General features: G+C 47.4%; 1 protein-coding gene across 5 annotated transcripts; it reads right to left on the bottom strand.

The window, feature by feature from the left end:
• Positions 1-6,942: 6,942 nt before the first annotated feature.
• Positions 6,943-16,982, bottom strand: iqck (IQ motif containing K). Of its 5 annotated transcripts, XM_085934679.1 has the most exons (10): positions 16,629-16,981; positions 16,069-16,145; positions 15,568-15,730; positions 15,394-15,491; positions 15,090-15,142; positions 14,923-15,000; positions 14,711-14,795; positions 11,739-11,850; positions 11,181-11,358; positions 6,943-10,884 (listed from the first exon to the last, which is right to left on the bottom strand). In XM_085934679.1, exons 1-10 carry the CDS (start codon positions 16,711-16,713, stop codon positions 10,872-10,874), a joined length of 942 nt encoding a protein of 313 aa, XP_085790805.1. In that variant the 5' UTR covers positions 16,714-16,981; the 3' UTR covers positions 6,943-10,871. The 5 variants fall into 5 exon arrangements, with proteins under 5 accessions (XP_085790805.1, XP_085790803.1, XP_085790802.1 ...); XM_085934677.1 differs by having other exon boundaries at positions 6,943-11,358; positions 15,090-15,139; positions 16,629-16,982; XM_085934676.1 differs by having other exon boundaries at positions 6,943-11,358.
• Positions 16,983-17,926: the final 944 nt, after the last annotated feature.

The following is a 17,926-nucleotide window of genomic DNA, read 5'->3' as shown; positions in this document are numbered from 1 at the left end:
GGAGAGGACGCTCTCAATGGTGCCACGGTAGAATGTGGTCATGACGGCGGGAGGAGCACTTGCTCGCCTGAGTTTCCGCAGAAAGTACAGGCGGCGCTGAGCCTTCTTCGCCACGCAGTGTTGGTGGTCCAGGAGAGGTCCTCACTGATGTGCACTCCCAGGAATCTGGTGCTGCTCACTCTCTCCACCACAGCACCGTCGACAGTCAGCGGCAGGTGGTGGGCGGGACCCTTCCGGAAGTCAATGACAATCTCCTTGGTCTTGTTGACGTTCAGCAGAAGGTTGTTGTCCCTGCACCAAGCGGCCAAAAGGTCAACCTCCGATCTGTAGTGAGTCTCGTCGCCACCGGTGAGCAGACCCACCACAATCGTGTCGTCGGCATATTTCAGCACGCGGTTGCTGCTGTAGGTCGCAGTGCAGTCATGCGTCAGCAGGGTGAAGAGCAGCGGACTGAGCACGCAGCCTTGAGGGGCCCTCGTGCTCAGCGTGATGCTGCCGGAGACATTGTCGCCCACACGCACTACTTGAGGCCTCTGACAGAGGAAGTCCAGTAGCCAGTTGCAAAGGGAGGTACTGAGGCCCAGCTTGTCAAGTTTGCAAATGAGACGCTGTGGAACAATGGTGTTGAATGCAGAGCTGAAGTCCACAAACAGCAATCTCACATACGAGTCCCTGTTCTCCAGGTGGGTGAGGGCAGAGTGGAGGGCAGAGCAGATGGCATCCTCAGAGGACCGATTGGATCGGGAGGCAAACTGGAAGGGGTCCACGGTGGGGGGAAGAACAAATCTGACGTGCGCCAAGACAAGCCTCTCAAAGCACTTCATGACGATGGGGGTCAGTGCCACAGGGCGGTAGTCATTGAAGCAGGAGGGAGCAGGATTTTTCGGCCTTGAAGCAAGACGGGACGACGGCCTGCCGCAGGGAAATGTTGAAGATGTCCGTGAAGACATCCATCAGCTCCTCAGCGCAGTCCTTCAGCGCCCGTCCCGGGATGTTGTCCGGGCCTTACGGGTGTTGATAGCAGCAAGCGTCCTCCTCACGCTAACGGCAGAGAGGCACAGGGGCTGCTCGTCCGGATGGGGAAGGGTCTTCAGCGGGCAAGTGTCGTTCTGTGTGTCGAAGCGAGCAAAGAAGCGGTTCAGTTCGTCGAGCAGAGGGACGTCGCCCTCACATCTCTGCGGCGCGGGCTTGTAGTCCGTGATGGTGTGAATGCCTCGCCACAGGCCCCGAGCATCCCCGCTGTCCTTGAAGTGGGCATTAATCTTGGAAGAGAACGCCTTTTTCGCATCTTTGATGCCCCGGGACAGATTCGCCCTAGCTGATCTCACGCCTGCTTCATCCCCAGCCCTGTAGGCTTTGTCCCTGGCCCTTAGCAGCCCGAGGACAGCCCCTGTCAGCCATGGCTTCCAGTTAGCCCGAATGACGACGTACTTCGTGAGGGTCACATCATCAATGCACTTAGCGATGTAAGAGGTCACAGAGTCAGCATACTCCTCAATGTCCGTCCGATTGTCGCAAGTGGCTGCCTGCTTAAACATGTCCCAGTCTGTAGTGCCAAAGCAGTCCCGAAGAGCATCAGAGGCCCCCTCAGGCCACACCCTAACACGTTTGCGAACCGGCTTGGAAGTTCTCACTCTCTGTCTGTACGCGGGGGTAAGCAGTCCGATGTTGGGGAGGGGGGTGGCCTTGAAAGCTCCTTTATGTGCAGTGTAGACCAAGTCCAGGAAGCTGCCACCACACGTTGGAAAAGTAACATGCTGGTGAAGCTTTGGAAATTCAGGTCAGCATGATTAAAATCACCAGCAAAGATGATGAGACTGTCAGGGTGCGCCGTCTGCTGATCACTGACAGCCTGATACAATTCAAAATTTAAATACTGTAACTTTTTTGGCTCGACATATGAGCCATCCGTGGTATTTTGAGGAAGAAGAGTCGCTTGCTTCTCATCTACTTCCTGATAAACAGGACAAGAGGTGCGCAATGGAGTCTCCCTTTTCCTCTGCTCTCACAGCTCAATGGCCTAGTGGTAGAGTGTCCGCCCTGAGACTGGAAGATTGGGGGTTCAAACCCCGGACGGGTCATACCAAAGACTAAAAATGGTACCCATTGTCTCCCTGCTTGGCACTCAGCATTAAGGGGTTGGAATTGGGGGGTCAGATCACCAAATGATTCCTAAGGGTAGCACCGCTGTTGCTCGCTGCTCCCTTCTCCCCCAGGGGATGGATCAAAATCACAAATGCAGAAGACAAATTTCACCATACCCAGATGTGTGTGTGACGATGATCATTGGAACTTTTTAACGTGCTAGCCTCGACAGAACATTTGCACCCCCTCCCCCAAATAAGCACCCATCGAGGCCTAGCTTATGGAAGCAATCGCCTGATTGGGTGCGTGCGTAGAAATTCCCCCTTTGCTGCGTTTGACAAGGTTTTGAAGGGCCCATGCATCCGCCCGCCCGCCGGCCCCCGACAATCTATGTCACCGCCATCGTCATTTTTCTGACTATAAATCGCTCCAGAGTACAAGTTGCACCAGCCATAAAATGCATAACAAAGAAGAAAAAAACATAAGTCGCACCGGAGTACAAGTCGCATTTTTGGGAGCACTTTATTTGACAAAATCCAACACCAAGAGCAGACATGAACAGGCGACAACAGGATAAACGTTACGGCATGCTAATGTTACATAAACACAAACGTGGAGCTGAGAACGTGCCTGACGTAACATTAAGTCATTCAAATAACTATAACATAAATAACACGTTTATCAAACCATCTGTGTCACTCCATTAAATCCATCGAAATCTTCGACTTTTGCGTAAACAACACCGCTTTTGACCCCGGAAGTGCATGCGGCAGTGACCTCGGACTCGTCGTCAGCTGCAGTTCAAATTATTCCATAGGCCCATAGAACTACCGTATTGGCACGACTATAAGACGACCCCAATTGCAATTCGACCCCCTCTTTTTCAAGACTCAAGTTTGAAAAAAGACTTTTTGAACACTTAATGTATTTTTTTATTTCTATACAGAAAATAATTACATCTGAAACAAATTATTATAACAATATATTCGAGAGAAAAAGCATGTTTTTTTGCCTCATTCAAATCATGCAAAAACTGTCTATCACATCTTAATATCTGAACATTTAAATATGTAAACTAAAGTGCAATCACATTTGTAAATGAATGGCTTCTAGTCAAGTCAAGTTTATTTGTATCGCTCTAAATCACAAGCAGTCTCAAAGGGCTTCACAGACAATCAATTGACAATTATTCTCAAAGCATCCCCTGATCTTGGGCTCCCAAAAGGGCAAGGAAAAACTAAAAAAAAAACTACCAGGGGAAAAATGAGAAACCTTGAGAAGGGACCACAGATGGAAGGATCCCCCTTTCAGGATCACCAGGCTGCAATGTATGCAAAGAGGGCACATAAAATACATAATATGGAAATCAAAAAGTCGACAACTAAGTCGACGAGATATGAAGGCGCTAAGCCATGCAATGATTTATAGGTTAACAAAAGAACTTTGAAGTCACATCTTAAATGGACCGGGAGCCAATGTAAATTGGCTAATATTGGGGTAATGTGATCAAATTTTCTCGTCCGTGAGAGCAGCCTTGCAGCAGCATTTTGTACTAACTGTAGACTTTTGATGCTGGACTTGGGAAGACCAGAGAATAATGCATTACAGTAGTCCAGGCGCGACGTGATGAATGCATGTATAACAATTTCCGCATCACCGGTCAAGAGGATTGGGCGAATCTCAGCAACATTACGAAGGTGAAAAAATGCTATTCTGGTTATATTCTTAATGTGCTTTTGAAAGGAGAGCGTTTGGTCAAATATTACCCCGAGATTAGTTACAGTATCACTCTGAGTGATAGTACGGTTATCTATAGTTATAGTGGTTTACTTAAATAAATGTTGATAACGAGCTGGACCAGTTATCAACATCTCAGTTTTATCTGGGTTCAGACGAAGGAAGTTGAGAGACATCCATTGCTTGATCTCCGCAAGGCATGCCTCAAGATTACAACAGTCCCGCGGATCTGTCATTGATAACGGCATATATAATTGGGTGTCATCCGCGTAACATTGAAAACTAATATTATATTTACGTATTATGTCCCCAAGCGGAGTCATATAAATATTAAATAGAATTAGTCCTTGTACCGATCCCTGTGAGACACCACATGTAACTTTATAGAGCTCAGAGGACGCATTGCCATGGACCACTCGGTGCGTCCTGTCTGATAGATACGAATGAAACCAGCCTAGTGCTGACCCCGAAATACCAACACAACCTTTAAGACGCTCTGATAAAATATCGAAGTCAACAGTGTCGAAGGCAGCACTAAGATCGAGTAGTAACAATACCGATGAAGTGTTTGAATCCATAGCTATGAGGAGACCATTATCACTTTAGCAAGTGCTGTCTCAGTGGAATGATTCGCTCTAGAACCAGACTGAAAAGATTCATATCGATTATTAGCGACCATGTAATCAATAAGCTGCTGCGCTACTACCTTTTCAAGCAGTTTTGCTATGAATGGGAGATTTGAAACTGGCCTACAGTTACTGAGACAGTCCGGGTCAAGATTTGGTCGCTTAAGTAGCGGTTTAATGATAGCGGTTTTAAAGGCTGTTGGGACGATCCCAGAGGAGACAAACAGATTAATTATATTTAAAACGGACGGTCCTAAGATTTGAAATAATTCTTTAAATAGTTTGTCTGGAAGCAGGTCAAGTAAACATGTTGTTTGTTTAGCCGCACTAACTAATTGTGAAAGCCTTTCGAGGGACACGCTTTTAAAATTTGAAAGGGTTATTGCATGATCGTCAGCGCCGGTAATCGGTGGTCCCGACTGAGCGATCGGAATGATCATCTTGATCTCATCCCTAATGGATTCAATCTTTCGAGCAAAGAATTTCATGAACTTGTCAGCCGAGTGAAAGGAGCTATCGGGGGTCGGCTGGCTTAGTGTTAGCTTTGCCACTGTATCAAATAGGTATTTAGGATTGTTCTTATTGAGATTAATGATCTGCAAAAAATAACGAGTTTTTGCTAAGATAAGCGCATCTTTATATTTCAGGAGGCTGTCGCGCTATGCCTGATGGAAAACCTCAAGTTTGGTTAAACGCCGTTTGCGCTCATGCTTTCTACTTAATTGCTTAAGCGAACGTGTTTCATCTGTGAACCACGGAGTCGGCAATCTACGGCGAGTTTTTAGACGTAGCGGCGCCACAGAGTCAATGGCATTTAACAATGTAGCATTGAATTCATTTGTAAGATTATCAATAGAGCCGGTATATGAGGGAAATACGGCAGTTGCTGGTGGCAGTAGCCCAGATAGCAGTCATGGAGTTAATATTACGACTGCTATAATTCAGATTGCTCTCTTGTCTTTGACTAAGAACTAAAATTTCAAATTTTATTAAGTAGTGATCAGACAAAACAGTAGTGTATGGCAGTACTGTTATATTAGAGGTTGCCAGTCCTCGGGATAATACCAAATCTAAGGTATTACCATTCTTATGCGTTGCTACCTGTACGGCTTGCGTAAAACCAAACGTCTGAAACGCCGAAGTAAGTGGCTCTGACGGTAAATTCATGCAATTTTTAAATTGCCCATGATTATTATATTATCCGCATTTGTCACTAGATCAGCCACGAATTCTGAAAATTCATCCAGGAAGCCAGAGTAAGCCCCAGGTGGACGGTAAATAACAGCAAGATAAAATGACGGTAAAGCGGTGGATCGGACAGTGAGAAATTCACCTTCACCTTCATCACCTTCATCTTCTTCCGCTTATCCGGGGTCGGGTCGCGGGGGCAGCAGCTTTAGGAGGGACTCCCAGACCTCCCTCTCCCCAGCCACTTCCTCCAGCTCATCCCGGGGGATCCCAAGGCGTTCCCAGGCCAGCCGAGAGACGTAGTCTCTCCAGCGCGTCCTGGGTCGACCCCGGGGTCTCCTACCGGTGGGACATGCCCGGAACACCTCCCCAGGGAGGCGTCCAGGAGGCATCCTGATGAGATGCCCGAGCCACCTCATCTGGCTCCTCTCAACGTGGAGGAGCAGCGGCTCTACTCCGAGTCTCTCCCGGATGACCGAGCTTCTCACCCTATCTCTAAGGGAGAGCCCGGACACCCTGCGGAGGAAACTCATTTCAGCCGCTTGTATCCTGGATCTCGTTCTTTCGGTCACGACCCATAGCTCGTGACCATAGGTGAGGGTAGGAGCGTAGATCGACCGGTAAATCGAGAGCTTTGCCTTTTGGCTCAGCTCTCTCTTCACTACGACGGACCGGTACAGAGTCCGCATTACTGCCGACGCTGCACCGATCCGCCTGTCGATCTCGCGCTCCATCCTGCCCTCACTCGTGAACAAGACCCCAAGATACTTGAACTCCTCCACTTGGGGCAGGATCTCATCCCCGATCCGGAGAGGGCATTCCACCCTTTTCCGACCGAGGACCATGGACTCGGATTTGGAGGTGCTGACCTTGTAGCCACGACTACAAGGTCGATCAACGAACTGCGGCCTAGGGTGTCCTGGTGCCAAGTGCACACATGGACACCCTTATGCTTGAACATGGTGTTCATTATAGAAAATCCGTGTCGAGCACAGAATTCCAATAATAGAACACCGCTCGGGTTCAGATCGGGGGGGCCGTTCCTCCCAATCACGCCCTTCCAGGTCTCACTGTCATTGCCCACGTGAGCATTGAAGTCACCCAGTAGAACGATGGAGTCCCCAGAAGGAGCGCTCTCCAGCACTTCCTCCAGGGACTCTAAGAAGGGTGGGTACTCTGAGCTGCCGTTCGGTGCATAGACACAGACAACAGTCAGGACCCGTCCCCCCACCCGAAGGCGGAGGGAGGCTACCCTCTCGCTCACCGGGGTGAACCCCAATGTGCAGGCGCCCAGCCGGGGGGCAATAAGTATGCCAACACCTGCTCGACGCCTCTCACCGTGGGCAACTCCAGAGTGGAAGAGAGTCCAGCCCCTCTCGAGAGGACTTGTACCAGAGCCCAAACTATGTGTGGAGGCAAGGCCGACTATATCTAGTCGGAGCCTTTCTGCCTCACACACCAGCTCGGGCTCCTTTCCAGCCAGAGAGGTGACATTCCATGTCCCTAGAGCCAGTTTCTGCAGCCGGGGATCGGACCGCCAAGGTCCCCGCCTTTGGCCGCCGCCCAGCTCACTATGCACCCGACCCCTTTGGCCCCTCCTATAGGTGGTGAGCCCATTGGAAGGGGGACCCACGTCTTCCTTTCGGGCTATGCCCGACCGGACCCCATGAGCGAAGGCCCGGCCACCAGGCGCTCGCCTTCGAGCCCCACCTCCAGGCCTGGCTCCAGAGAGGGGCCCGGTGACCCGCGTCCGGGCGAGGGAAAACGACGTCCATTTATTGTAATCATCATCAGGGGTCTTCTGAGCCGTGCTTTGCCAGACAAAGCACAGTAAGAACTTCAAATGTTTTAAATACGTTAATCGAACGAGGTGTAAATCTAAGATTGGAATCTGAGATGAGGGCAACACCCCTACCCTTTTTTTGAGGACGCGCCACATGTGAGCTCACAAAATTTGGAGGCAAGGCCTCATTAAGCGGTAGCATTTTATTAGGTTTTGACCAGGTCTCGCAAAGACCAAATACATTTAGATTATGTTCCGTGATGAGGTCATTAACAAGAACTGCTTTCGTATGAAGCGATCTAATATTCATAAAACCGAGTTTAAGTGTAATCGGTCAATCACGGTTCGTATCTATCAAAGGATTTTTAAACGAAATGAAAGTATGAAAGTAAGATTGTGTTCTCTAGGCCTGACATCACCTCTCAATTGATAGTAAATATTTGGTACACATGTAATATTATCTGAAAGAGGCACTGTATCATCAGCTATACCAGTCAGCGTGGAGCGATTGGATTTGTCTACTACCTCAGTAGAAAGTGTGTTCACATGAACTGTAGCACTATTCAAACTGTGACGCTCTAGTCTACACAAGGAGCTATGTGCATGCTGGAAGTCTAGCCTAGCGCTAGTTAACTTTAATTTAACTGACTCCAAACCCATCTTGACAGATGGTCTAATCACCTGTGCCCCGGCCTGCTCTAAAGTGACCTGTCCTGAGTGGCTCAAACAGTAATCTATATTCCTAGAAAGAGTGAAGGCGCCTTCACGGTTAGAATGAAGGCCATCTTTCCTCAGCAGGTCGGGGCGGCCCCAGAAAGAGGACCAGTTATCTATAAAATACAGTCCCTGCTTTTTACAGAACCCAGCCATCCATCGATTAAGGGAGACTAATCTAGTAAACCTCTCATCAGAGCCTCTCCCAGGCAGGGGGCCAGAGAGAAATACTCGATGCCGACTCATCTTTCTGGCGAGATCACAAGTCCTCGCTATGTTTTTCTTTGTGATCTCAGATTGCCTCATCCTAACATCATTGGTGCCGACGTGCATCACTATGTCCAAGTAGCTAGTGTTGTTGGAACTATGCTGTTGACTAATCCTATTGCGAGTCAGCTCCCTAAGATTAGCTTCTATGTCGGGTGCTCTGCCCCCAGGAATACACATTACCGTGGCTGGAATTTTAAGCGTGATATTTCGGGTGATGGAGTCACCTATGACCAAGGTGCAAGGGCCAGTAGACCGAGATGACTTTGGACGACTATGCGTCTTACCTGGCTCATCGCGATTAGCAAGCCGCTTGGGGCTAATGCTAACGGGGCTAGCGGGCTGACTACAGTCCGCGACTGTGTCCGCCACATTTACTGTTATCGCACTATTCTGCTCTAACTGGCAGACACGTCCCTCTAGCAGGGACAACCTCTCTAACTGAAGGGTGCAGTTGGTGCACGAAGCAATACAAACCTCTTGTTCCACAGCCATACTTACGTGTCCGATGATCGACGGTAGACAAACGGCCAACACACTAGCACAGTAGCAACCCGGAAGGCTGATCATCTCCTTCTGCTTTCCATCCATCCATCCATTGTCTGAACCGCTTTGTCCCCACGGGGGTCGCGGGCATGCTGGAGCTTATCCCAGCCGTCATCGGGCAGCAGGCGGGGGACACCCTGAACCGGTTGCCAGCCAATCGCAGGGCACACAAAGACGAACAACCATCCGCACTCGTACCTAGGGACAATTTAGGGTCTTCAATCGGCCTACCAAGCATGTTTTGGGGATATGGGAGGAAACCGGCTTGCCCGGAGAAAACCCATGCGGACACGGGGAGAACATGCAAACTCCACACAGGAAGGGCCGGAGGTGGAATCGAACCCACACCCTCCTAACTGTGAGGCGGATGTCATCGTTATACAATAAAGGTGTAATATCTACGAAACCGGAACAGCACAAACGAAACTTTTTGCTGCACAAACCAGCACAATCGAAGCACAAACGAACGGTACCATTTTGTATCCATTTGGAGGAAAAGGGGGGCTGGGTGAACTCTGGATGACCTATAAAATAATCTTTTATAACTCGAAAATTGTTGCTGCACAAACGAAAATTTTTGCTGCACAAACCAGCACAAACGAAGCACAAACGAAACAGACTAGTTTCCTTAAATTTTGCGTGTGTGGGGGGGGCCAGCTTCACGCAGGTCTCGGACCGTGATGCTCTTTTCGCCTCCGGGTGTCGGTCAGAACACAGAAGGGAAGACGTGGTTCAGTTTAGCCTCACGGGTACAACAGCTATTCAGTGATGCCCCCTGATCACGGTTGCTGTAATGCTGGTAAGAGATGAGACCTTGTAATTTACTAGTCGTACTAAAACGTACTGAAAGTTTTGGCAGAGCACTGTGTACAACCAGTATGGATCAACAAATTCATAAATTGATCCATATATAAGGCGCACTGTCGGCTTTTGAGAAAAATGTTTAGTTTTTAGGTGCGCCTTATAGTCCGGAAAATACGGTACTCACTTTGTGTCAAAGACGCACACAATCACAGCAACATACCCAGTCGATTATGAGCATGCTGTAGCTGTCGATCAAACGGCGCGCACACGAAGCAAACCGTGATTGGACAAACAGCACAACAGTGGACAGTAGTAACAATGAAATGTATATACTCACTTTGTGTCAAAGACGCACACGATCACAGCAACATACTCAGTCGATACCAGCAACCTTTTGACTTACCTCTGCGCACAAGTGAAAATGGGTATAATGTCTAGACCCCGAATATAAGACGACCCCCACTTTTTCAGTCTTATTTCAATGCAGAAAACCTCGTCTTATATTCGGGCTAATACGGTATATATCAAATAACTATAACATAAATAACAATTTTAACGAACCATCTGTGTCACTCCAAATCATTAAATCCATCGAAATCTTCGTCCTCTGTGTCACACCGCTGCTTACTCCGGAAGTACATCAGAAGTCAGACTCATCGTCAGTTGCGGCTCCAATTATTCCACAGTTCTATATAACTATATTGTAGTGTTACCAAAGTACCAGGAAAGTCGTAGGTTTGGTAACCGGCTCTTTATTTCACAAAACAAGAGCTCAACAACATACGAGCACAGCATGTGTAGCCTCACTCTCACAAAGCGCCCCAGATCGCTCTTCCAGTCTCCTCACCCCTGCTGCCTTCATGGCCTCCTTAAGCAATCAGAAACTACTAAACTCTAACAATCTACAAGTTGCTACACTAAATAAATAATATATCAAGTAACTATAGCATAAATAACAAGTTTATCGAACCATCCGTGTCGCTCCAAATCATTAAATCCATCAAAATCTTCGTCCTTCTATGTCATTCTCTGTCTTTCGTGTTATAAACAACTCCTGACTCCAGAAGTCAGTGAATGGATTCCGACTTATTGTCAGTTGCTGTTCCAATCATGCCACAGGCCTAGTGCGACCTCCTGTGGAAATAACATGTGAAGTGATTAACTATACTAGTAAGTAAGTAATGTGTGAAGGATCAAGTTATAATGTTAATAATTTCACATATAAGTCGCTCCTGATTATAAGTCGCACCCCCGGCCAAACTATGAAAAAAAAACTGTGACTTATAGTCCGGAAAATATGGTATGTGAAGCAGTTTCTGTCAAGATGTCAAAAGTGTGTCAGAAAAGTTCCTGCTTCTTTTTGTGATACCCGCTGCGTCTTTTAAATTGGTGACAGTGTGGCCGAGGACCTGGGCACAGAGTCCATGTACCTGTGGTCCTGCTCGTCCAGGCCAGGCGGGCCACCCGTTGCTTGCTCACCGCTGCCGTCCGGGGTGAGCAGGGGTGTGGGAAAAGATATGCTCAGCGGGAGGGGAGAGAGCATGTTGACGCACAAGTCGGAGTTGTCAGACTCTGTGTTTTCTGTCGTCTCTGTGATGCTTGCGCCCACTGTGGACACATCAAAAGGTAGCCTGTGGGTGGTTCACAATGAGCACTTAAACTGATTTGACTGGTATGCTGATGCATCTGTTGCTGGGCTTTGGAAAGGGGGTTGTGGAATTGTGGGGGAGAGGGCCAGCAGACAGTCCCTCCCCCCAATCAGATAGAATGTCAGGTCAGCAAGCAGCCTTGCTGTGTTGTGGAACGTGTGTGTGCTGAAAGCGGCAGCACATTCAGGCAGGCCCAGCTGCCACGCACGCTGTTGAGTCAGCATCTCAAGGCGCACACGAGGGAATTTGGCGAGCGAAGTCCGAGAGTCAACCCGGTTCCGAGACGCTCGTCTTCGTCGACTAACGCCAGCTAGCGTGCCAGTTGTCATTCAGTCTCACCTCGCTTCTCCACTCTAGCCCAGAATTCATTGACAGCCTTGGGAATGTTTCGCGTTAGCCTCAGGTTCTTCTGCCACTGGCGCAGCTCCTGCACATAAGGCTGCGCCCTGACCTACACACAAAGCACAAGCGCATACCATCGTCATGGCTCCAATGTTGTACGGGTGTGGCTTTTGGCCCTTCTGTCAAGCAGAATCAGCGCTGGCTCACACCAGCCCGACAAAGGCACACTAGGGCGATTTGGCTCACCTGACTAAAGTGGACGTCGCTTGTATCCCTGTAACGTGCTCTTAAAAATGCCTTCAAAATTGGACACACCGAAAAGATGGCATTCAATGAGACGCCTGTTTCTTGCACAGCGACAACTCAGGCTCAGCTGACAGGCCCCAACAAGTTTTAGCCATCAGCTGTGTGTGTGTGTGTGTGTGTGTGTGTGTGTGTGTGTGTGTGTGTGTGTGTGTGTGTGTGTGTGTGTGTGTGTGTGTGCGCGCGCGAGCAAAACAGGCATGGATGGATAATGGATGGATTAGCGAGCAGTGCTGAGGCACACAATGTAAAGACGATTACGTAATAAGTTGAGACCCAGCAGCCTTCAGTAGAGCTTGACAGGAGCAGGTACAACAGACGCACGTATTACGCGTGAGCTTGTTTCCCACTGTGCAATGTTTTGATGCAGATGCGGTAGAACAAACAAACACACAGACACACGTTCTTTTTCCGATTTCTGTTACACTGCAGTCAAAGCTGCATCACGCAGCATATATAACAGATGATAGTGTAAGCGTGTGTGCGAGCGAGTGTCGCGAGGAGCAGCAGCCAAGGTCTGACAAGAGTAGAACATTTGGATGACTATAAACGCAATCCATCCAAAAATATTTGCTATTGAAAATAGAGGACCGGCTCAGGGAGGAATTTGTTTTCCTAGTTTGTCTTTTTAGTCGTAGTCGCACTCTCGCGCAATGGGATGGGATGCAATGCAAGAGCTGGTGTTCCAGACCATCAGCGCGACAGTATAAAACAGACCAATATCTACTGACAAGGGAGGTGGTCACGAGTTGTTCCACCAAACCCATGCCCCAAAGTTACTGCAAACCGCAGTAACTTCGGGGCATGGGTTTTTGGGAGCGGCCCTTGGCCACTTGGCAGCGGGGAAAGATGCTTTGTGATTATCAAAACCGAGTGAACTCATATCTCCAGGTGCTGCGACATGTTTAGTAGTGCAACCAATCCAATCTTTTGCACCCCTTGGTAAGCACAAGCTTGGGAATGGCTCTCGACAATTAATGCTTCCTCGCCTGTGTCTCTCAAAATCTCAAAGTGACGTGCGGTGAGGTTCATGACTGGGGAGGCACAGACGTCATCCCCCCTCCTCCCCCGGTAAAATTTGTCCGACACCTAACCGTGTCACAAAAAACGTTGGGGAACACTCAAATTAAATCATGAATGAACCCGTTCATTCATGATTTAATTTGAACTATTATAATTGAAATCCCATATCATCAGTCTTCACACATAAAGCACATGGAATCAAAAACTTGTTTTAAATTGTGCGTACAACTCCGTTTGAAAAGACAAGTCCCGTTGTCCGAATCAAACCTTTTAACTCCGGAGTTGGTCTTCCTATACTGATGACCTCCTGTTTCGACCAAAAAGCCATAGTTGAAAATCGTTTGGATATGTAAAACGAAATGTAAAAACGAAGAAAAAAAAAAAAGTAAAACGAAATAAATGGACGACTGCTCCTCAGTTGTTCACTGTAAAGTTGAACTGGAGATCACTTATTCTACAGGTGGGTGCATGAAGCATCCCAGGATCACTAGCATCCTCTGCCATAAGGCTGGAGAACCTTTTTTCGTTGCCTTTGTAAGGTCTCTTTTCAAACCCGTTTTGTTCATCTAAAGAAACATGACGTTACAGATGACATAAAACACTAGATATTATATACATCAGCTTAACTACAAAATTAGTTAATATAGCCAGTGTTTGAACACCTAAACAGCGACATAAGAGAAAGACAGCAGTTCAGTCTAACTGCATAGCATAGGCAGCCGTAAGGAAGTTGGCTCCTCCAAGCGAATCGCATTCGCTTTTAAAATAACAAAAAAAAATCAGCGATTTTGGTTCAAAATGATACAAAACAACTGAAATTAAAAGTAAAATGACTTTATAATAAAAACAATTTAATTTGTTTGTTCTCCTTTTCATGATGGCAGGGGAGGCACTGCCTCCCTTGCCTTCTCTGACCGCACGTCACTGCTCAAAACTCAGTAAACCTGAATTTGTGAGCACGAGACCAATTGAGCTCGCCAGTTAATAATCGTTTCCACCCAGAAACCATTATGCGTTTTTTGCAAAGACACAAGGTGACTGCCAAAATGATGACACGCACACAAACAGGCACAGAGTCGCCGCATGCCCAAAATATCCTGGGCGGCTTCAATAAGTAATGAGGCTCTTGTGTCCTGCAAGACGCCCCAAGTGATGCGTTGGATGTTGTTGCTTGTTCCTCGACACGCAGCACTTTGGGAGGAAGACGGTTGCTCTGCTCATGCCTTGGCTTTGAGCATCTAGGTGGATACGCAGTTTCAACTTGTCGTGCTGATCGTGTGAGCTCGTGCCCTCACTGGAACCGTCACATGCAGAAAAGTCAGAGCATAGTGTTGGTGCTGAGATATTCGTCCTTCTACTAGTGTGCTCAACTGTTTCATCGGGAGAGCGACAAGCATAGCAGGACTTGCACCTTGAACGAGGTCTCACCGTGGTCAAAGAAATGCTCAAACAGCAATTGAACAAGAAATAGAACAATAGCCAGCGTGGCTCAGCTGACTTTGCTTGGAGCACGAGACATCCAGGCGAGGAGAGGAAAGAGAAGAAACAGCCACTGTCCCAAACTCATTGCGCTTTCAGCCACTGGTACCGCAGATGTGGTTTCCAATCTCGGCTGTGTGATGATGTGTTTTGGTCAAACGCACCTTGTAGCCCCTCCAGAAGGACTGGATGATCAACGCAGCCTGCTCGTCACTCAGCTGCAGGAAGAGCGGGATGGTCGGCCTTGGACTGGCAACGTAGGGGAAAAAACAAAAACAAGCGTGTCATGTGACTTGCAACTAGACGCACAATGTGCTTCACACAGGAGCATTGGTCTTCATGCTTTGCATATGACTTCATTACAAATTGCACTCACTGCATGCTGAGCCAAGCTCTGACAAATGGGATGTTGTTGAACTGCCGGGGGGGCTGTCCTTGTCGGTGGGGATTGTGACTGGCAGAGTGACAGAGGCAAGGACAGAAACGCATCACCTCTGGCTGCCTCCCCCAAAAATATAGCAAACGAGAAGACATGAGACTCACTTATAGAGCCACTCCACCAGGAAGTCGATGGGGTTAAACGTGATGACTTTCTTCTGAAACGCAACAGAGATACAGGAGGGCCCTATGCTGCCCAGGCACTACAACCATTTGCAGATTTCAAAATGACTTTCAAGCTTGTAAGCTTAGAGAGTCAATGGAGAGAAACAAGTTGGTGATGTCATTGACAAGTGGCTGATTCGAAAGAGTTGCAAACAGGAAGAGGAGTGGCAAAATCAAAAGTAAAGACCAAATCAATGGTGTCTATTTGGTGTGACTTTTGGTGTCGGAAAAGAAAAGTGCTCACCTGCAGGAAGCCTTGCTTCTCTGCTTCTTTCAGGACAGCCGCAAGTGCGGGCACCAGCACAGGGAACACTTTCTCTTCCATGTACTGCGTGACGGGATCTGACGCATGCCGCCACCGCCGCCATCAGCACCTCAATCATTCGATTCAAGCAAACAAATAACGCGGCGGTCTTACGTTGGAACGATTGCACGCAAAACGGAGGGTGGGCTCGCTTTTTGTGGCTCAGAGGAGGATCCACTCCAAACACGGAGAAACCGGCGTGGGCGGGGTGGTGCAGAAGTGGGTCCAGGTCGAGCAGGAGCGCGTTCTCCTCCTCCTCGTCATCCTCCATCAATATCTACGCTTAAGAAAGTTCAAGTACAGGAAAAGCAGGGGCTGCCACTTTTAAATATGGCATCAGAAGTCTGCTATGTGTTCCATGAAACTGAATGAAGTTCTTCCACTGTTAATATTTTTTATTTAATCCAATCAAATTTGAGACTCTAGCTGTTGTAGTAAGTAGCACTTGTTGAACACGGGCTTCCTCTTTTAGATAATCAATATACAAATGATATCTGTTTGGCGCTTGCTATGCATACAACCCGTTCAAAAGCTTTCGGTGTCCCCCCGGAGTAAGATGTTGACTTGTATTTAACTATTTGCAAAATGCATAAAAATGGCTTTGCACTGGCTTACATTGGCAGAGGTGTGTGAGGTGCTGCTGTCTTTGGGTTCTGAACCGGTCAGAGGACATGGCAGTGCTCCTTCAAAGTCTGAAGTCATGAAGACAAAAACGTTAATTTTAAAAACTCCTTTTGTGGCTTCCTGATTAAAATAGTCTTAGCTTAGCGCACTAAACATTGCATCGAATCATCCACTTCATTTGAAAAGAAAAAAAATCCAGACACTCTGATTTGTTCGGTTTTATAGCTTACGCCACATAACGCAACTGTGCACACGTACATTATTCCGGGATACGAACATTAAGATCAAAGGGAGAAAGGTTTATTAACTCTCATCACGTAATCGCACTATTATGCAAAAGGCAGGCACTTCAATATGAAAGTCATATAAAAATGTTCACGCCTTTTGAATGCAACACAACTCATACATTTGCGGGCTTACGTTTTCAACGCTCACTCGAGTAGAATCGTTGCTTAGTGTAAACAAGAGCAGCGTTTCTACCTGAAGGTTATTCACGCAAGCCTCAATTATGACTCCGTTATTGATGAATTGAAAGAGCGTTGTGATCTTACCGGCACAAACCTCTTCCCAAAGGCACCTTTTGGCACCGGCTGAGTTTGAAATTCGTGGGGACTCGTCGGGTTGTTGGCTGAACATGATTTCGTTGCAAATTCCTCAGTTGCAACAGAAGACATTGGCATATATTAGCCTTGAAACTCACTACTCAGGTATCCATAAGCGTTGTAAATTGGGAACACAAACTCGAATCTGCCCGTCATCGCTTTCATCGCAGCTTGTTGTGAATGTTGTCGGCTCGCGGTTGGTAAGCAGCCGCCGGTTGCTAAGGTATAGACTAGAATCGACAAGTGTCTCTCGGGTTTTTGTAAAGATGCTCGCTCGTGTATGGGCACGTCTCAAGTCTTAAATACGTTCCTTGTAACGACGGAATGAGCGAACGAACCTTGTTCAGGTGACCACTAGGAGGCCCCCAAGGACAATTGATAGTTTGGAGTGCAATATTCGGGAAGGACAAGGGCAGGCAAAAAAATTAATTGTTACCAGTGTTTTTTATTTCGAAATAACACGTGATTTCACTTGATTTTGTGACTGTTTTAATCACCTTATTTCAGGCATTGGTTAGCACGTCCGTCTCACAGTAAGAAGTGCGCGGGTTCGATTCCACCTCCGGCCCTCCCCTGTGTGGATTTTGCATGTTCTCCTCATGCCTGGGTCCCACTGAGAATTTTCCGGTCTAAAAGCGGTCTATTAGACCGCTATATGGTACCTAGAAGTTGAAGATTGAGCAACAACTCATTAATTCATACATAAGTTACTGTATCATTTTAATCAATGTGGAAATATTCCTATTAATTTATATACTTTTTATGCCAATCGGTGTGTAAATACTCTTATTAATTTATAAAAACATAATTGCTCAATCAGAACACTGACACAGCACACAGAGTTCAGTTAACTTTCCATGACACAGTCACAAAACATTCAGTAGATAACAGGACATTCAGGTGATAACAGAACATAAGGACATCCTTCTTCTTTCCTTTTCCCCCCCTCCCTTCCTAGTTACTGCTTCTTCTGATCTGGGGTGTGACGTTGTTTCATCTGCTGAAGTGCCTTGTGCACTGACCGCCATTAAACAACCCAAGATCTTGCTAATAAAGAACCAACTGTTATTCCAAACCTTTGTTTTTTGTTTGCTCAATGACGGACATCTTGAACAAAACGCAACAATTGGTGACCCCTGACGCGATGTTCAGTTGAGCGGTTTTTGGACAAAGAGGGGAGAGGTTCTTCTACCATCTGGAGGCCACCTTTCAAGTCAGAAGGCTTTTTCCTTCATAAACGTGTGGCC

This window comes from Syngnathus leptorhynchus, chromosome 16, assembly GCF_054491065.1.
Source record: "Syngnathus leptorhynchus isolate UIUO chromosome 16, UIUO_Slep, whole genome shotgun sequence".
Lineage (NCBI taxonomy): Eukaryota > Metazoa > Chordata > Actinopteri > Syngnathiformes > Syngnathidae > Syngnathus > Syngnathus leptorhynchus.
This window is presented reverse-complemented; position numbering and strand designations above follow the sequence as displayed.